At 40.0% G+C, this 21,822-nt stretch overlaps 2 protein-coding genes across 2 annotated transcripts; one reads left to right on the top strand and one right to left on the bottom strand.

Moving 5' to 3' along the window:
• Positions 1-364: 364 nt before the first annotated feature.
• Positions 365-12,880, bottom strand: LOC124262916 (heat shock 70 kDa protein 12A-like). The gene is made up of 4 exons (XM_046697516.1): positions 11,682-12,880; positions 6,084-6,305; positions 4,701-4,878; positions 365-2,951 (listed from the first exon to the last, which is right to left on the bottom strand). The coding sequence occupies exons 1-4, from the start codon at positions 12,081-12,083 to the stop codon at positions 1,900-1,902; spliced, it is 1,854 nt and encodes a 617-aa protein (XP_046553472.1). The 5' UTR covers positions 12,084-12,880; the 3' UTR covers positions 365-1,899.
• On the top strand, positions 12,410-21,544 carry LOC124262917. The gene is given in 9 exon segments (XM_046697517.1): positions 12,410-12,492; positions 14,423-14,770; positions 14,969-15,099; positions 16,014-16,144; positions 16,546-16,747; positions 17,208-17,288; positions 18,525-18,647; positions 18,999-19,133; positions 19,135-21,544. Coding segments are annotated over 8 exon segments (1,269 nt in total). The 5' UTR covers positions 12,410-12,492; positions 14,423-14,460; the 3' UTR covers positions 19,291-21,544.
• Positions 21,545-21,822: the final 278 nt, after the last annotated feature.

Here is a 21,822-nt window from a genome sequence, read left to right as displayed (position 1 = left end):
GCTGAACCATATTTTTTTCATATCAATCCCAACTGCGTTACACCAGGAGACAAGAGATGCTGCAGTCAGCATTAAGGTGGTAAATCAACCACTGGTCATCTTGAGGTCAGTATGATGAGTGTACGTGGGGTATCGATGTCAAACTGTGGCGTGGTACCTCAGTGACCTTGTACTAGATCTCTGGAATAGTATAAGCAGCCTCACATGTGCATGCAAACTGTTATATAATGCAACAATTTTGAATCCAACGTTACACATATCTTTCACATTACGTCGAAGTAGGCACTTACAGATATACTGCAATATAACACTGTTTCAAAGATGAAATTAATAAAAGGTAATGAATCATGAAAAAAAATCAACCTGCAAATGCAATATTTAATTGGCTGAAATAAGAAACCAGGTATCTTGGTGCAGATGGTGTTGGGTTAAACCAGTTATTGCTTGATAGAACATGTTCTTAACCATATGTGGGCAGATTTTTGTGCAAGACATTTTATCTTAATTATCTATTTGTACAGTATTTGTATTTGTTTAAAGTGAGTGAGTATGGTTTTACGCTGCTTTTAGCAATATTCCAGCTATATCAATGCAGGGCACACCAGAAATCGGCTTCACACATTGTACCCATGTGGGGAATTGAACCCGGATCTTTGGTGTGACGAGCCAACGCTTTAACCACTAGGCTACCCCACCGCCCATTTGTTTAAACATTGAACAACATGTTCAACAGTCTTGTGTATAAAAGCTTGTCTGCTGACATTTGATTAGAGATATTTTCTCCGGTAATTATCAAGCAATGTTTTTGTTGGTAAATACATTGAGTCTGTATTATAAATAGTATTGACAAGTATACATGTAACAATATCTCTAAATCTAGTTTCACCACAATATACCAACAAGCATGCTTCGGTGTGAAAGAGAGGCAGGTTGTAAGGCCAGGCGGATACTGTTGAAGAAGTATAGATCTTGGGGAAAGACATGATGACTTGATAAAAATATGTTTTGGATTTGTTGATTAATATTACACATAAAGCAAACTCAGACATCTTTAACCATTCTTGGTTATCCAGTGTACTAGTGTGTGGCTTTTGATGAGGACACAGCAACTTGGAAGGTGACCAATATTATTATTGTGATTGTATCTTGTAAACAAATAATACATGTCTTGTTTTACAGTTTTGTCAGTTGTCAATAATTAAAGAAATACAAAACAAAACATTATCTAGGTGAAATTAGGGTTGAAGTCCTTGCTGAAGAAAATATATCAATCTGGAACTGACTGGTTAAAAATATTATATTGATCATGGCAAAATTTACAAAATTTGCAAAATTGTGTAATTCTTGAAAGCCATAGGAAACAAATGAATGCAAAATTTGTATTTTAATAATGCCATTTAATGTCTTCTCACTATAAAATATCCCTCTCTATAGAAACATAGGTTGGGTAACTGATAGTTGAACCTATTAAAATACAAATTTTGCATTCTTGTGTTTTGTCAGACCAGTCCAATTACGTCTCATGTTTGAAAATCATGCCAAGAAACAGGTAATATTTGAGTAAGGATATATATGCTGGACAGTCAGGATCAACCAAACCATGATTGTTTAGTTTGGCCTTGAGCCAAAACTCTTGGCTGTTGACACCTGGAACAGTCCATTTTGCTATCATGGGGAGATCAAGCATTTGCACATGCAGTGTATAAACATCTGTAAAGAGGAACATACTGCTAAACTGGACCCATGGTGGAATGGACTCATCTGTCTTTGACTGAACCATCTGGCAAGATGGAGTCATCCCATGCTGGTTAAGCTGTCCTGCCTTTCCGACATGAAGGAGAAAATATTTTTGTACATTCATGGTTTCATCTACTGGCAAACAGTTTTCAGGAAAGAAAGTCAGGATGACAGGAAGTCTATCAACGTCTCATACTTATTTGTGCTTGTGTGATCATATCCCACGACCTTGATCTCAGTTCCACCAAATATGACCTCGAGGTCCACTGCTCTCTCCTTGTCCCCGGTTAGATCCGGCATCCGGACTATCAGTGACCCACATTTCTCCACCCCGGCCTCATCTGTGTATTTCACATGTCTTTTAGACGACCGGAAGAACTCGAAAATAATTCCTTTCTGGTTGGTAATAATGGGCGTGTATGTTTCCCTCCAGATTTCATTGTGTCCAATGGTTTCACCAGCTTCGGCCCACGTTTGCAATATGTTCTTACAGAGCGTGACCCCATCAGAGACAACTCGGAGGTCTTCTCGGTGCACCCCTTCTTCAAACGGTAAATACGATCCAACACCATACGTGAAACGACAGATCCTCTGCCATATCGAACTAGGATCATGTCCGAACGCTACTGCTCCCCTAACAACTGCAAGACTAGCTTCATCTGGAACAAGGCACGTTACCCTTTCGCTAAAATGCGTTTTCAGAGCTTGTTGCAAACGACTGGATTCTGCAAAGCCACCGACCAGGAAGATGTAATGTAAGTCTTTGGTCTTTGGCTTCTGGAGAAGCTGATCTACATGGTCTTTAATCTGGGCTAAGGCATCGGCAAACAGTGACGTCACAACTGCAGATGTCAACACCAACTTCCCTGACGAGAATTTGACTTCATTGTTATTGTCGGCAGCGAATGTCTTGATAGCTTGTTGTACACTGACTTGATTGTGTTTGAAGTTACAGAAGTTGTAAGGCAGAGACACACGGATACTATCACACTCTCCACGCTTCTTGATCTCAAAGTCCTGTAGAAGTTCCACAAAATCCTTGGGGTAGCTCTGCTGGAACTCAGTGATGAAGTCTTTGCTGAAGATTCTGTGGAGAAGATTCAGGAACTGCCTGTCTATGATGGTACCGCCCCAGGCACCACCAGTAGCGCGGAACAGTTCCCGGATCCTCCCGTCCTTGCGGATCTTGTGCGCCACACAATCAATTGTTCCACCTAAAGGAAGGACAGACCATTAAGGAACAAGATTTAATACAGCACAGGCCATTAGTGAGTCAAGATATAATACAGGACAGACCATTAGTGAGTACAAGATTTAATACAGAACAGACCATTAGTGAGTCAAGATTTAATACAGGACAGACCATTAGTGAGTCAAGATTTAACACAGGACAGACCATTAGTGAGTCAAGATTTAACACAGAACAGACCATTAGTGAGTACAGACCATTAGATTTGACCATTAGTGAGTCAAGATTTTTACAGAACAGACCATTATGACAGGACAGACCATTAGTGAGTCAAGATTTAACACAGGACAGACCATTAGTGAGTCAAGATTTAACACAGGACAGACCATTAGTGAGTCAAGATTTAACACAGAACAGACCATTAGTGAGTCAAGATTTAATACAGGACAGACCATTAGTGAGTCAAGATTTAATACAGGACAGACCATTAGTGAGTCAAGATTTAATACAGAACAGACCATTAGTGAGTCAAGATTTAATACAGGACAGACCATTAGTGAGTACAATATTTAACACAGGACAGACCATTAGTGAGTCAAGATTTAATACAGAACAGACCATTAGTGAGTCAAGATTTAATACAGAACAGACCATTAGCATATGTGAGTCAAAAGAAATAAATAAAAGCATATGCAAAAGAAAATATGAAGAATAAAAAATATGAAGAATAAAAGGTATATATCGTCAACACTGGTGGGTTCTGAATACATTTGAATGTTGCTCTTTTTACAATTTCCTTCAATGCATGTTTTTTTGTATTTATTTATTTTCATTTAAAAAGTATCAAAATATTATTTAATTTTTTGCAATATCATTTTCTACTTTCAACAGATTGTCTAACATTTTCTTCAAACATCTGAATAAGTTATAAACACCCTAGTTAATGCAGGACTTATTCCTTGCTATATCAGCAGCAGCCCCAAATATATCCAGTCTTTAGCCTAACTAAGAACAATGATCCCCCACCAGGAAAAAAGGTCACACAGTCAGATGACTTGTCCACTGGATTCCTCTTTCAGCAAGCTTATGATGCATAGCTTATTGGGTAGAAATTCCATCTAGATCATGATGCCAGTCTACAGTGTTATAATTAAATAAGGCCCGTACGACTGCACAAGACGGGCTAGATTTCTGCCAGATGGTCTAATTTTACAGCTAGCTAGCCCGATGGACGAGTGGAAAAAAATATCCAGATAACATGTCCACTGGCACTGTCTATTTAGTATTTAAGGAGGATTGGTTAAACCTCTTCTGGGCTGGTAAGTTTTTGAAGTTACCAGCTTATTTCATACACTGCAGTCTATTGATAAATTCTTAATTTTGATACGGTATCAATACAAATTTATGAATAATATTACTAAAATTAACTGCTAGAGGAATGTTTACATTAAGACTGCCATGGTTAAGGTGGAATTCTAGAAAGTAGAAAATGTTCTTATAATCATTTAAGAGATAGCTTAAATATATTGAGCACTGAATTTATTAATTACAGTTCTAAATATGTAATTTACAGCTAAATACAGAGCATAAAATTGTGTTCCTAATCAATATATCTGATTCTTGTGTAATATTTCCAGTGACACCTCTTGTACAGGACCTATTCAGACCCGACACCCCAGCAAAAGTCTACATCAATGATAAATCTAATACAACCCGTATGTACCTCCAGCAAGAGTCTACATCAATGATAAATCTAATACAATCCCGTATGTACCTCCAGCATCCACGACGAGGTACTTGGTGCCGGGCTCGAAGCAAGGGTTGGATGCCTGTGCCGTGTCCTTGTAGCCGACGAAGTCTGTAGCAGGGAGGTTGCGGCAGTGTAGGGATGCAGCCTCTGGCTCCAACGCTATCACCAGCTGTTCGCTGTGGGGCGTCAGGATCAGAGAACCCTGCAACATGGACAGGTGAGCTAAATTATTGGTTTGTAACAACTGGGTCCATTGTACAGGTAAGCTAAATTATTGGTTTGTAACAACTGGGTCCATTGTACAGGTGAGCTAAATTATTGGTTTGTAACAACTGGGTCCATTGTACAGGTGAGCTAAATTATTGGTTTGTAACAACTGGGTCCATGGTACAGGTGAGCTAAATTATTGGTTTGTAACAACTGGGTCCATTGGACAGGTGAGCTAAATTATTGGTTTGTAACAACTGGGCCAATTGTACAGGTGAGCTAAATTATTGGTTTGCAACAACTGAGTCTATTGCTGTTCATCAATTACTAACACTTCACATCATCAGTAACTGCCATCAGGTACCATGCCTTTCAGTCTTGACCAAATATGGCGTTCACTCAAATACATAAATAATACAAGATATATCAAGTAACTGGATGCTCTTTGAAGCATTTATTACAGTTATCTACAGGTGTTGGTCTTAATCTGAAAGATTAGATAATCTAAAAATTATTAAAATATTTAAAGAATGTCTGATCCCTTGGATTTTAAACAGCATGCTTTGGTGATAAAAGAAAGAGAGTAACTCAGATACATGTGTTCCTAATAATGGTATTACTTTCAGGTAATGTTCTGCCAGTGCCCTTAATTCTGGGTGAACTTATTCAGATATAACACATGGACTAAAGAGCCCCTATTTCGCTCTTCAAAAGATAAAGGATCCCCAAAAGTAAGCCCCCCATCAAGTCATTCCCAAGTCCACATTCCTATACACCCTGTATACTGCATTCTGCATTAATAAGCAGGATCTGGCCCCAATTTCTCAAAACAAACTTAAGTTTTTACTCAGATTTCAAACTGAGTTTGACAATTTGAAACAACTGAATTTTTAACTCAACTGCATTTTTTAAAATAAAAAGCCCAAACAACTTAAGTAATCTATCTACCAAACTCAAATTGACAACTATGTTTGAGTTTAATATTGATTTCAGTTCAACATGGGAAATGCATTTTCTCAAATTTGAGTAAAAATTCGAACTTAAGTTAAAACTCAGACTTAAGTTTGTTTGGAGAAATCGGGGCCAGGACTCAGAGGTATCTGTTACAATTCAAGGTCACATATATGATAGAAACTATAAGTGAAAGAATGAATGTTATTTTCTGCCACAGAGATGTTCTAGCTGCATCACCACACATACCCTGTACGCTGCCTCCCTCATGAACTGTTTGGCATTCTCGTCCCAGATGGCGGGGACGGTGAGCACCCAGCGGACGGTGTCGGGGTGGGGGTCATACCCGAGGTGAGCACCGATAGCACGTAACATGTGTTTCTTCATGAAGTTGAGGGAGTGAGCGAACACGTCGACAGCAAGCTGACTTTTGCCATTGGCATCCTTCAGGGTAATATCTGCATTCAGCTCCTGAAAAACATTTGTCACAGATTACTGATGGTGTCTTCCTCTTCTGATATCACTGAAGTCAAGAACTGCCATTCATAGACTGGGAAACAAACGTTGTACTGACATTCATCATCTAATATGCAGGCATCACTTTAGCACCTAGTGTTAATGCTACATGTTCATTTCATGGTCCTGGTTCCATGGTCTAGAGGAGAGAGCACCTGTCGGAGAGTGGAAGGTCGATGGTTTGATCCTCTGCCAGGTCATAAGAAAAGACATTAAAGATGTTATTTATTGTTCCCATTACATACTACTTATTATCCACATGTATTGGTTTTCAATCTAGAAAATTTCTACAAAATTAAATAATGTTGACAACCTCCAGATTTTAACCCACAAAACAAGTTCTGCTCTCCCAAGGGGGATAACTCCAAATATATGCGTGCTCAATAACATCATTACTTTCAGGTTAAGTCATGCCACTGCCCTATAACTGAGTGTAAAATAGATCAGATGTCACACACTTCTTAAAAGCAAGAGACCCTGCTTGTATGGGCATAGTTTGAATGAGTGAGTGAGTGAATGAGTGAGTTTGGTTTTATGCCACTTTTAGCAATATTCCAGCAATATAACAGCAGGGAACAGCAGAAATGGGTTTCACACATTGTACCCATGTAGGGAATCGAACCCTGGGGAATTTGACCACAAGGTCGACCCAGTTTGAATGATGATTTATTGAAGATGCTTTCTCTGTAGGTATGAGGTCTTATGTTACTATTTATTCCCTGTGTTATGATGTTAATATTTCATGTGCTTATATCACCTGTTTAATCATTGATACACAAATTGCATGTTGTAACATCACAAAATAAATCTTGATAACAATTATTGAGACATACATCTATTTGAGGACCAGCTTTTTAGTTCTACACTCAAGGACTTTAATGTCTGAGACTACGTACTTTCTCGATCTGCAATATACTGTGTTAGCTTTAATAGTTCATGCATACATGATACATGCAGTATATTTGTCTTACCAGAGGAAATGTGTGAGTGAAATGTATGTTATATTCTTTTAAAAAAAACTAAGATGTACTGATCAATTGTGAAATATTTTTTTCTTTTCACTGATTATTTTTACTTCTTTCCATTTGTTGTTTTTTTACAACAAATAACAACAAATAAAAAGTAAATAATTAATAATATACTGAACAACAAAAGTTTAGCACATTTTGGTAACATTTATATACAAAAGAATTGATATGAGACAAAATACTGAAATTTTGCCCAAACGTGAACACATGATGACACACTTGAGTGCCATCAAACTTTACTCGATTGTTGGACCGTTGTAAAAAACAGGATTGTGCACGTGCATATCGAGTTTATGCCCATCGGCAGAAAAATCATGCAAACTGGGGTGTATAAAATGGTTGACATGACACACTGGAGTATCAGTGTACAGAAACCGCAAAGAATTGTTCAGTTTGAAGCATGGGTCGTCGGCCTGGAATGCCAGAAAATCAACGCAATGAAGCCCTCGGACGACTACGTGCTGGCCAGCATGTAAGAGACGTCGCCAGGCACTTCCAAGTGCATTACAGCACAATTATTCGTCTGCTGCAACGGGTCCAACAAACTGGCCAAGTTAGAGACCGACCAAGGTCAGGAAGGCCTCGTTCTACCACCCCACGGGAAGACCGCCACATTGTGACGTCATCATGACGACACAGGTTAACAAGAGCCCCACGTCTGGCCAACGAGCTGCGGCAAGCTACGGGTACACGACAAGCAAGCTGCGGCAAGCACGTGGTGCCCACACGTGCTATTAACTCGTTTTTGTCATTTGGAACGTTTTACCCCTACCTTAAATTGTGTAACGTATGGTGATTGTAAAGTTGATTGTAAATAAGATTGCTCTGTGCAAGTGGGCCCTGGATTGAACACGTCTTTTGACACTTCCATTGTGCTGTCAAATGGTCACTCTATTTCTATGCGTAATGAACTATAGCATCAAGTGTTACTTGTAGAAAATTAAATACAATTTCCAAAAATGTGCTAAACTTTTGTTGTTCAGTATATAATGAATATGACATCTTAAAATCTATGTTGTAATATAAGCAACCAAATTTGAGATATCTAAAATTCTTAAGACATATCTATTTCACTAATTCATGATATCAAATACTGTGTTAGCTTTAATAGTTCATATACTGAACAACAAAAGTTTAGCACATTTTGTAACATTTATATACAAAAGAATGATATGAGACAAAATACTGAAATTTTGCCCAAACGTGAACACATGATGACACACTTGAGTGCCATCAAACTTTACTCGATTGTTGGACCGTTGTAAAAACCAGGATGGTGCACGTGCATATCGTGTTTATGCCCATCGGCAGAAAAATCATGCAAACTGGGGTGTATAAAAGGGTTGACATGACACACTGGAGTATCAGTGTACAGAAACCGCAAAGAATTGTTCAGTTTGAAGCATGGGTCGTCGGCCTGGAATGCCAGAAAATCAACGCAATGAAGCCCTCGGACGACTACGTGCTGGCCAGCAAGTAAGAGACGTCGCCAGGCACTTCCAAGTGCATTACAGCACAATTATTCGTCTGCTGCAACGGGTCCAACAAACTGGCCAAGTTAGAGACCGACCAAGGTCAGGAAGGCCTCGTTCTACCACCCCACGGGAAGACCGCCACATTGTGACGTCATCATGACGACAGAGGTTAACAAGAGCCCCACGTCTGGCCAACGAGCTGCGGCAAGCTACGGGTACACGGAAAGCAAGCTGCGGCAAGCACGTGGTGCCCACATACGCTATTAACTCGTTTTTGTCATTTGGAACGTTTTACCCCTACCTTAAATTGTGTAACGTATGGTGATTGTAAAGTTGATTGTAAATAAGATTGCTCTGTGCAAGTGGGCCCTGGATTGAACACGTCTTTTGACACTTCCATTGTGCTGTCAAATGGTCACTCTATTTCTATGCGTAATGAACTATAGCATCAAGTGTTACTTGTAGAAAATTAAATACAATTTCCCAAAAATGTGCTAAACTTTTGTTGTTCAGTATATAATGAATATGACATCTTAAAATCTATGTTGTAATATAAGCAACCAAATTTGAGATATCTAAAATTCTTAAGACATATCTATTTCACTAATTCATGATATCAAATGTTTATGTGAATAAACTGTACTTATGACAGCACAAGGAGACTGGGTACTGTGGACCCTTAGATGTTTAGATTTCAAACACACTTTTAAATTTGTTATATCTGAGAACCATGCAGATATTTGACTATCAAACTGTAATAGCAATAATCAACTTTACACATCACTAATTAGATCAGGTCATATATCACATTGTTACATGATAAACCTGTTTCACTGATAGGGAAATCCTTCTTTTCTAAAACTGAGACGGCAATGTAAATAATGACTTATTGCTAAAACAAAATAGAGGAATATAGAAAAAATAGCTTCATTAAAGGGAACTGGTAACTGTAAGGAATGAAACTATTTATTTTGGAATAAAAGCTTCTGTGTACATCAACCAGGATATATGGAAAAACTCATGTTTATACAAAGGCTGATCCGCAAGTTGACCTTGACCTTATCATTGTCAGCTGGTCTGCTATGGAGTTTGGAAGACTAACAGCTCCTTCTGAGATGAACATTTATAGAAAAACAACAGTTCTTAAATGATCTTAATAAAATATAATGAAAAAGCCCAGAGATTTCTTCACTTTCAGCAACTAGAATAATCTACACTTGCCATATATTATAGACTTCCATGGACTGTATTCTTGTTTCAGAGCCTTTATGACAGAACTAAAGTCACACTAATCATTACCTGTCTACACTGAGATTTTGATTAATGCCTGTTACACACATGAATATTCATAATTAAGTTATAGCTATAGAAGAAATAACGAATAAAAATCAATTTACTATGGAGCTGTCTGCTAATCAGGTCCGTACGAACTATAATATAAATCTTTCATAATTTTGAATTTGATATTTAAAAGTACATATGAAGGATATGAGAAAATATTTTGATGAACAAAAAAAAGTATATATTTCTCAGCAGCTTTATATATCTGCTTTGTTGTTTACACAAAAAGCAGCTATGGTCATAATATTACGTCTTCCTGTTAATACAGAATATATAGCATAATATGCATGTTAGGCCCACAAGGCCACAGCGAGCGATATCCTTTTTTGTATGGGAAAAACACAGTAGGGCGTTTGATATTTGTTTTTCAAAATTAACTTTCCTCGTTTTTTTCAGTCTTCCTTCCTGTAATATAGAATATAGAACATTTAAGTTTTGAACATTACGCCCGGATATAAATGCAAATGGTCTCCTTTTCCATGGGAAAACAATCCAAACATTTTATATTTGTTTTTCATAATTAATATATCTCCTTATCTTAGTGGCTACTTGAACATTTTATGCCTTGCATTCTTTCTACTAGCACAATGGTGTGAGGGGACATACTGTAGCCGGTCGATGGTGCTTTCCATTGACCCTTCCCATATCACAGTTTATTTGACATCATAACTGGCAATCAGTGCGGCGAACATGAAGACAAAACGATATATATTGCAAATAGATAACATCAGTGTCCCAAACATATCAGAGAGGTGGAAGCCCGGGCTTGTAACGCTATAAAAACTGCCATCAAAGGTCTATACGGTCACTGACGGGGTCTATAGTACTAAGACCCCGTCAGTGACCGTATAGACTATGATGGCAGTTTTAACGTTACAAACCCCTGTGGAAGGACGGACGCCCAGCAGTCGGAAGCCTATGGAAACTACTTCAAAGGTATTGCCAGCTGATTCCGTCCGTTTCGATTTATAAGGTTATAAATTATGTTTAAAAAAGTAATATATGCCATATGCTTATCGATTCTAATATTTGTTTGGCAGGCACTTCTACCTTTCGCTTTGTTTAAGAACAAACTGTTTCGCTATAAAAGTAACGGTTCCGCTTTGTAGAAGCACGTGTTTGCAGAGTCACGTGACAGGTCACATGATCACTCCATGTGGGCCTTACACAGTATTATGTCACAATCAAGCTCTTTATAACATGACTAAAATATGCGGAAACAACACCACTCAGAAATTATTCATGATGAGATACTGCGCCAGATATCGTGCAATGACAACAAAACAAAGAAGAGCAGCCAGGCGTGAAATAAAACCATTTACATGGAGTTAAATTACTGTCAATTATCAAATATCAGCTGACTCAACTGACGAACGACACGACACGATGTGAGATTTGAAGCAGATTACTTCAATGAGACTGTAATGACAAACTGGACACATGGATATTGTATAGTTTCAAAACAAAGGAAATACGAGAAGACTAACCTTATTGTCGTAGAGTTTCATCTTGAATCTGTCAAAGTAGTAATAATCTCCAGCTTCATCCTCCGCGAGATCGTTATACCTAGACACTGCTTCAAACCCGAATGCTTCAAACTGTCCGTCGGATTTGAGCAGAAGGCAGGTGGGGGTTTTATGGAGCAGAAAGCCCTGAGTTTGGCCCCAATTCTTGTTGACGTGTATCGCGTCTTTGTTAGAGGCGAACGAATACGCATAGCCGCTAAAAGTCGTGCCAAAATCTATGGCGGCCACTATTTGATATTCTGCTGTGTTCTCCGAATCTGGTGGGTCGTCTGTTGGGGACTTCATACCTCCGCTGCACATGGGGCTAACATCTACTGGCTTCAGAGATGAGGCGGATATTTTCGGTTCGGAACTTGCGGCCATTTTCCTTGACTTCCAATTATAATCCCGTCTCCCAATGCAGCTAGCGCCACGCTCATTAATATAGAGTTATTGATTAATCTGTCTCACCCTAGACTGAACCCCTCCACATCTGTCAATGTTCATTTGGCGCAGACAAAAGATTCGAGGAATTGTTTAGTGCAACGTTAGAAATTTTACTGATATGTCAATGTTTCACCGGTTTAAAATAGCATAATAATTTTCATTAAACATTGTCTGGGTTTTGCATACGCGCATGTGCAGTATTATCTAAAACCACGAGACACCGCTTCTGTGCATGGAAAGACGTATAATGAATTCGCGTGACTCCAACAGTGGTAAAATCGATAACTTTACCCAAAATTCCAAGCCGGTTGTTGGTTTCTGAATCATCGCATGTAGACAGTGTCAGGTAAGAAATTCTTGTATATATCAGAATGAAACGCACAAAACCATCTCAGCATTTGCCAGAACATTTGTTTTCACCCTGAGCGAATTATGCGAGACAAAGCAACAAGGAAATTACCTTATAGCGCAGGAGAGCGGCACGCGCGACGCACGAGAGAACGAAGACTGACATGACGCGTGTTGATGCCGCGGTCACCGAGATTACACACCTTCTTCCCAGTGATAAGTATAAACATTTCAGAGGTCGATTTCACCACATGATATTTGTGTAACCTACATGCATATCACTGCGGACGGGAGATACATCTCCGTACATCCAACGCTGAATTTCTGCACATACAACGGGAAGGTTTGCAGTTTCAATCGACGCTCATACTGTTTTTCGATTTCCTCTTTCTTTGTAACCTGTAACGATGACTTATTTTAGTTATAGTTCACAAGCTCTCTGGTGAGTGGCTGTTTCGTTTGTTCTTGATATGAGACACAACAACGAAACTATGTTATATGTTTATACATGTTTGTCTTACTAAGACATGTCGATGCGGCGTTGAATGGGCGGTGATTTGTTTACTCCAGTGAGCCGTCAAGTCGACGACGTGCATTTATTTTGTCTGATTATCATGAGTACATTTAACTCCTCTTTAACACATGTCTTGTAATATCACGGCAGAGGATACCTCAAATGGCCTACACAGATAGACCCATGTGGGAAATCGAACCCAAACTTTCGGCGTGAGGAGCGAAGCTTTAACCACTAGGCTACTTCACTACCTCTGCTGCTATTCACATACACTATATATTGTGTGAGGGACAGTAATTTACAGCAAGTGAACGTTCATGTTAGTGACTAGCTGAGTGTTCATTTTGTTTGTTGATGAACGCCTCACAATCACTAAAGCAAGTGTGGTGGACCTGAATTATACAAACAACTCTGGTATATCTGAAATATTGCCGTCTAAATATACTTGTTTTGGGTTAGTTTCACAGGCATATAAACAGGATACAGGCAGTCATGTACAGTATAGCACAACACTTGTAGACACTTCCCTGTCAACGAGTATTGGGATCCACTTTTCATACAGAGTTATTCCCCTTGAGTCGCGAGTTGCGGAAGATGCATATGAAAGGCTATGGCTTTGACGAGGCCGTCATCTTAATAATTCGGGATATTATATGTACTATTTTAACACAAGTGACAAAATTTCAGCTATACGACGGCGGTCCATATACTCAGGGGGAGTTATCAATATTCATCACCTTCATGACACTCAACGTGTGCAGTCTTGCAGACTTAATATTCAACTCTACAGTATTAAACATGTGGCCAGACATGACATAGATTTAAAAGAAATTAGTTTGCTATATAAATACACAAATTATTGAAATCTCACTCCTTTAAATAGTGTCTGTCTGTGTACTTCCGCGGGTATAGTCTGTTTATATTGTCAGGATAAAACTGTCTGTGTTGTTCATGAAAACTACTTTCATATGTCATGAAATAGCCATCAATGGAGGTGACCTTATGGTGTTTGGTGCAGTTGCTGCAAATGTCCTTGATGCGACTGAGATTGATCATCTGTGCGAATAAGATTTAAAGTGTTGATCATCGCTAAGCTAAGATTTAAGAAGTGGCCATCGCGCTTTATCGGAAATAACAGTTGACCATCGCTTGGATTGGAACCAGCAGGGGACTAGGGCGGGGATTTTAGAACCGACCAGCGCTTCGAATGGAAATAAGACGGGCGAACATTACCACGACAGGGATATAAACGGCAGCCATTGCTAGGATCGAGACTAAGGGTAGGCTGTCGCTAGGATTGGGATTTAAGAGATTGGCGTAATCAGTGAGCGAGTGAGTGAGTGAGAAAGAGCGTCATGATCGTCGCTATGCGTGGCATTATGGAAGTAAGGCAGTTCTCATTCTCTGTTGACAGCACATAACACATTGAGGATAGGCAATCTTCCAGCTAACATGTCTGGCGATGCCAAGAAAGACCTGATAGCGGAAGCTCGGAGCTTCTCCGCGAGTCTCTCCAACGTCTTCCTCATGAAGAAGCGAGATCAGCAGACGAGACACCTCCTGGAGAAGGCTCAGAATCTTTTGGAGGGTCTCTTGGCGGAGAATCAGCGCCTGTCGTCCAACACGGGCACCCCACGACAGACACGTGGCGGAGGCATGGGTCAGCTGTGGGTCAAGCTGGATGAGATGAAGAGAGAGAATGAAGATCTCCGGAGACAGCTCGGTCGCCATGACGACAGGTCCACGCCCACCAAAAATATGAGTAAGACTGGAATGTTGTGTAACTGTAGCTTGGAAAATGTATTCATTCTACAATATTCAGAATATCACTAGTTGATTATGCTTCTATCTAACATTAAAACATCCATCTATTATAGGCATAGAGTTTGATTGTGTACTTCGCCGTGTTCACAGAATCTCAAATTTGTATTGCTTAGTAACTGAATGTCTACACGTGCAGGTCACGGTCCTGGTGACGTCATCATTGCCGACCTTCAGAAGACCAAGACTGAGAACGAGGCTCTGCGGAATCAGGTAGAGAGTCTTCAGAAGACTGTAAAGGAACTCCAGAACATCACAGCCACAGTGCAGGTGCGTGCTACATTGTCATATAATGCAGGTACATAACGCTGGTGCAGCAATCAACCCTTGTTATGTAAGTTTCGATAGTTTTGCCATGGTGCAGTACTAATGCTCTTATAAAGTACATTCTTCAGGTCGTTATTTGTTGTGGCATTGACGTTACCGTTATGAGGTATTTGGTTGGTACAGTTACACCCATACCTGCCAAATCTCACGCCTTTGACTTTAGAATCACGCTTCTATTACATATGTCACGCTCTCCTGATAAGACTGATAAATCTGACGGCAACTTTAGCATGCAGATTTGGGCAACTTAAAATCACAGGTCTAGGTCTGAATGCAACGTTTTCAGTGACCTTTCTGAGACAAGGAATTTGCAGTTATGCGTTGGCTTTAGGGAGGCTTCGTCCCATCCGCCCTGAACCCCCACCAGGGTCCACCCTTACACCCTTGAACTTCGGTATCTCAAGCTTTTGTCTCTCCTGGGGTTAGAAGCTCTGTTAGACCACTGGTGCCACGTACAGGTTGGATTGTGTTGGTAGCACTCACCTTGCTAGGCTGACTATTAGTTTGGTGCAAGATGGACTGAAGAAACAGTAAGTGGAAATAGTCACTTGACCACTGGTGCTCTCTTTACTGGGCTGACTGGACAGGTTTAATGTCAGTGGTTTAACATCGATGATCAGTCGATTCACCACAAGTAGTGTTTCATGCTTGTGTTGCGTTGAAGGTGGTGATGTATTTTGAGTTGAGGTTCCTGGGGGAGGCACCTGGAACATCGAAATAACGTTCACCCATTACATTTTATCGTTTCCCCAAAAGGTCACTTTCGCACTGTCCATTATTTTAAAGCAAAGTATCTATGAATAAGAGTTAAGGTTCCCGGACAATGGCGTTAGTGAGGATTTTTCCACGTGTTTCAGGACGAGTACAAGCGGGCGAAGATCGGCCTGGAGGCTGCACAGAAGTCCATGGAGAAGGCCCGCCATGATTACCGTAGTCTGGAGGCTAATCTGACATCTGCCAAGACGGAGAACGACTCCCTCAAACAGAAGTAAGGCTCAGGCATATTGTGCAGTTGACTCTTGAGACCTGTCACTTGCATACACATGTAGAGGATTTGCCGTTGTGTCTTCATCACTGGCTCAGAGCGTTTCGTTACGCAATACCAATATCTTCCCAAAGTGATTTTCCCAGTGGTCGAATGGAGCCGGTTAGAATTACTTTTATATTCTAGGTTTACAAAATACACATAGACCATAGGCGAGGAGCAGGACAACCATTGTCCTTGTCCATGTGAATTTTCTTGACAACTGCTGCCTTACCAAAATGGAATTTCTTCCTCTTCGTCTTCCGAGAAAAGATTGATTTGTATTATGCAAGTATGCCTGGTATTGTTTTACACCTGTGTCCTGCTACACCATTGTTTACTCTTTTTCCTAATAATTGTTTCAGGTTGACGAGCAGCGTGAAGCCCATGGTAAGGGCAGATAACCGCCTTACTGAGAACATCAACGAGCGGTGTCGACCCAGTGTGATCGCCATGAGATATAATACCCTAGAGAGTCAGGAGTGGATGGATGCTAAGGATTCACTGGAGGACAGCTCTGACATGGACGAAGAGGAGATAACTCGTTTCTTATGTGCTTCCATAATGGTGTGATATGATATTTATCCTGTGTCATGATCAGTATATAAAAGGCAATACACCAATGAGTGAGAGAGTTGGGTTTAGCGCTGAGTGTTCGAGTTATATCAGCTTAAAACTCATGGAATGCCCCACGTCATGCAGGCCTTACTTGTTTACAACTTAAGTGAAACCCATGGTGCTGACAAACCACAGATGGTAATCAGGGCAACGGTGGATTCGAACCAATGATTACAGCATATATCTGTAACTACAAGTTCTGAAAATTGAATATTGACACTTATTGTTCAAGAAGACATTCAGTAGAGAGGATACGCACCCACATAATATGTAACATGTAGGCCTATGGATGGGAGTGATGACCATTTTCTAATATTTTGATTAATCATAAACAAATATGTAAACATTAAGTGAAATAAATGCTGTAATTATAATGTGTACTGACCTAACAAAATGTCATCTGTTACAGCAAACGTACGAGGCTTCCCGTGACGTATACCAGTGCCTGGAACTCGCCATTGGAGAACTGCTGAGGAGACCAGCACTGGCGGTGAGTATGGACGCCGAGGGTTTAGACTACGTTTTAAGCACAATATTACATGATGTGTTTTTAGACGTATCTGTGTTCTTTTAATATACAACCGCCTCCGTGGTGTAGTGGTTAGAGCGTCCGCCCGGAGATGATCCGGCCGCGTCATACCAAAAAGACGTTAAAATATGGTACTTGTTGGTGCCTGGCGCTCAGCATTAATGGGTACAACAAGGACTTCGGCTCGGAGTCAGTATAATATACAACACAGTGGGCTAGCACTATAAAACCAGCTTAAGTCTGGGCTAGTACAAACAGCCGCACATACACATACACACGCATGCACGTCGTCATATGAGCGAAATATTCTCAAGCACGACGTTAAACCCAATTTCACCTCACCTTTTAATATACAACACCCACACACGCACACACGGACACGCTTAATACATAAAGTGACAGAAAGTATGCAAATAGACGTTTGCACAGGGGCTTGTATTGCAAAACATCTGCCATTAAGGTATATACCGTCACTCTTTTTATATAGTGTTAAGACCCCGACAGTGACAGTATATACCTTTAAGGCAGTTTTTTGCGTTACAAGCTCCTGGGCAACCGTGCACGTTTGTATATTAACATTGCTCATCTACTAAAACGTTGTTTTTACATATGTGTACATATACATTCCTTTATATCTATATAGAAGTTTCCGTTGATTGATTTGGTAAAGCTGCATTGGCACCAAGCACCAAGTCCATGTTTAACATCACAACTATCTTTCATGGCTAACAACAGCGAGTGCATCATTTGGCTAATTAACCAATGGACTGACTAACTAACTGAGTTTGGTTTTACGCCGCTTTTAGCAATATTCCAGCAACATCACCGCGGGGGACACCAGAAATGGTTAACCAATGGAAAAAAATGATAATATTATGATGTTTCCCATTGGCTGCCCATGGTTCCTCGTGTAAATATCATTTAGTATCATTTCATATGTACATTGGTAACTATTGTGAGACATCATGAGAATGTATTATTTTATTTTAACAGGATTTTGTAGAATAGGTGAATGGGACAATGGGTGCTCCAGCGTATTGAACAAAGAAATAGGAGGTACATTGTATCTACACTGACACTCGTGAGAAACACATCTAGATAGAATGTTACAAATGCTGTATATCTGAACTATATGGTGCTGCTGGGATGTAATGTAATGCCTGTGTTCTCCATGTATCTGACCATCTTTGACCACAGGTGAGTATCGCACAGGGCGGCATGAGCGCCGAACCCACGCCGCTTCCGGACGAGATGACCGACGCCATCCGAAGCCGACTCCGACAGAACTGCGACAACATCGACTCTGGAGAGCTCATCAAGGTACGTGTTCACCAGACCAATAGTGGTTGCACAGAGTTTAGGAACAGTGATGCACATTTCTTTAATAGTGGTGCACAACCTAATGGAGTAGAGGGGCACATAGTTTTCGAATAGTGGTGCACAGCCTTTACAACGTCTATTGAAATAGGGAATGCAACAGGTTTTCAAACAGCAGGGTTAATAAATAAAGACAGGCTGTTGTAACAGAGGTGCACATTGCACAACATTTTGAAACAGGGGGTGCATCGCCTTTTGCATTACACGGCCTTTTGAAATAGGGTACACAGCCTGCACGTGTAGATGCACACATCTGTCTGATACGGTTATTAAGAATACATTCTTGCGTTCCAGATCACCAAACACACCTTGGAGAGAGAGTTCAAAGACGTGAAAGTCCTTATCAGCAACAAAGCCGTGAACCGCTACCTGCACGAGAGCGCGAGACTCGCCTGGCAGATGGCAATACAACAACCGCCAATGAAAATGTTCCGTGACGGACAGACGTTATAACGACGAGCGTCATAAGCTGTGGTGGTCATGTGACCAAGCACGTGCATCATCTGTCCATCACTTTATCTGGCCAGTGCTCTTTGATTACGATGGCGGCAATCTCATGGTTAAAGGGTGCGTTTTTGCTAGCTGACTCTATTCCCATTTATATCGTGAAGTTTGTGACAATGTTTTATATTTATATTTATCTATGCATTTATAAATGAACAATTCCCGATTCACCAAGACAATCCAAACTGTTCGAGGTGCGCCATCATGACTGTGCTTTGCCCTAAGGTTAAAAAGGGATGATTTCACGAGTGCTAACTAATGTCCCGTAAACAGAATGATTTCGGGTGATAACCATCATTGTTGTGACAGTATTATTTCTTATTCCTGTATAAATTCAGACCATCGTTATGCGTGTAGTACTTTGACTAGTTCCTTAATGTGGGTAGCACCTGTGTCCGTATCCCTGGTATATAGAGATTTATACAACTGGTGAATAAATAAGCACAATGCATTCTTCATTTTCTTATATACCTAACCTCAGTGCACCTATGGTATAAATCTGCACATGGCATTCATCTCGTGTTGATAAATGATTAAGGTAACACTAGTACTTGTTGAAACGTTAGTAGCAAACATGTTTTACCGGTTAATGTCAGTGCTCTATTGGTCACGTGGTCAATCACATGACACAAATATGCAGGAGAAAGCAAATAAATGGGTATTAAACAGTGCATCTGTGGTAACAGTAAAAAAAAATGTCATTAGATAATTATGTGTTCTGTACTTCTGGGTTTTTTTCTGTGCCACTTTGTGACTCTTTCTGAATGTTTTCTGAAATTTAAGTATTTGGGTAAATGTCAGTGGCGTACTTAATTATTTTCCAGGAGCATATGGGACGAATGATGTATTCAGATCAAGGCAAAAGAAGCTTTAAACAAGCACGCGCACACACACGCAAACACACACACGTAAACTGCCAAAGTGGGTACATAGTTATGACCCTTTCCTAGTCTAGATATGTGTGTAATAGCTGCTTATATGTTAAAGACAGCACTCTTTTGATAATTTCCATCGATGTAGATTTGCACCATATGAAACATTTATTTTTACATGAAGTGTGCTGTTTAAATTCTTTTTCGTACTTTTATAATAAGTTCTTGTCTTCCTAATAGCAATACATGCGTAAGTTAAGTGTATGCCATACCAAAGTACGTCTTCGTGATACACTTACGCAAATAAGATGCGGTACCAGTCTACTGCCCGAGGCTGAATAAGCCGGGTGAACTGGAGTAAAAAGACAGCGGCAAAAATAAGAAACAGAAAGGGCTTCGAGTATGTAAAGAGTCAGCAAAATCAAAATGTCAATCAAAACAGATTGTCACGCAACTCGTACCCTACGCTTGTAAATATTTCCGCTGATTTACGAAGTCGAATTTACAAGTTACCTTGCTGAATGATAACTACCTTTGTATATACAGGTAAATGTAAATCTGTGTGGTAATGTGATATCTGGGCATTGTCGTATTGTTTTCTGTGATTATTAAGGTGGGAGGTTCAGAGATAGTTTCAGTCTTTTGTAGTTTTGATCTCAGTAATTTAAAAATCTGCTATAAACAAATAAATTTGGCATTCTGTGAGCAGAACTCTGCTGAATTAGTAGTCAACAAATTGTCGTATTTCTTCAAAGTACAGCCAAAGATCTACGGTGACAGCATCCCTCCATCCCTCAATTCAACTTTCGTCCCTTCTCCAACTGACATGCATCTTCCCTTCCCTTCTCAGCTAACATGCTGTACAACGCGGCGTCTAATGCAATACACTATCCAGCTGGTCTTGAAACTTAGAAACAAATTGGTTTGTCCAAGCAATGAATTGCCTTTGACCTTGAGACAAATTTCTTGCAAGTCAACTGATTATCCCAATAGGAAGATTTCTCCGTTCATTCAGAGAGTGTGTGAGTATTACATAAATTCCATGGTTCATATTAAACCATGAGGTTCGAAACATTTATCGCTGATCCCGAATCAAAATAAACAGACCTGGGTCAGTTCGAACTACGTGCTACTTGCCAAATGCACTTAAAATATGTTTGAAAATCGTCAAACTGATAATCGTTAGATGTATGCGCGAGACTGAGATGTGAGAAGCACATGCAGAGTTGGTGAAATCCACTAAATCGTGATTTGTTTAGAATTTACCTTTTTTGTTAAACAATACCGATGTTGTACATGCCTTCACTGTTGATGCAAGTATAGTGAGAGTTGTTTCCCTTGCACTGCCAATGCTGCGTTAAGTAGTTTCACCTGATTGTGTTCAGTTATGAATTATTTGTTTATTGCAATTGTTGAATATTTTCTGAGTATGTGCTGAAATAAACACGTTTTTCTATACACAAACTTAAAACCTGTGGTCTCCTTTTTTACATGCTCTGAAACGTGGCTACCGAAATGTCAGGTTAAGACGCTCATGGAGATCATTGTGGATAAGCATGTATGTGGTACCACACTCCGGCACAGCGATGACTTAACATAACATCACTGCCACAGGCTAATTTGCATATCACGTGACCGGACTTTTCTCTTGTTTGTAATCAAACGCGCATATTCATAATAAGAAGAGACTGGACTCACGAAAGCTTTTCGGCGCTCACTTCATAATGTTTTACATTGTTACA

Source organism: Haliotis rubra, unplaced genomic scaffold (genome assembly GCF_003918875.1).
Source record: "Haliotis rubra isolate DU_JTF1 unplaced genomic scaffold, ASM391887v1 Scf86, whole genome shotgun sequence".
Classification (NCBI taxonomy): Eukaryota; Metazoa; Mollusca; class Gastropoda; order Lepetellida; family Haliotidae; genus Haliotis; species Haliotis rubra.
Note: the sequence above shows the minus strand (reverse complement) of the source record. Positions and strands in the feature narration are given on the sequence as shown.

Excerpts from the sequence above, each read along its gene's own strand:
- LOC124262916 (XM_046697516.1), bottom strand. The coding sequence starts at position 12,083 with ATGGCCGCAAGTTCCGAACCGAAAATATCCGCCTCATCTCTGAAGCCA. Across the intron at positions 6,306-11,681 it reads TGAAACTCTACGACAATAAG|GAGCTGAATGCAGATATTAC; the intron begins GTTAGTCTTCTC and ends AATGTTTTTCAG. Across the intron at positions 4,879-6,083 it reads TGAGGGAGGCAGCGTACAGG|GGTTCTCTGATCCTGACGCC; the intron begins GTATGTGTGGTG and ends TCCATGTTGCAG.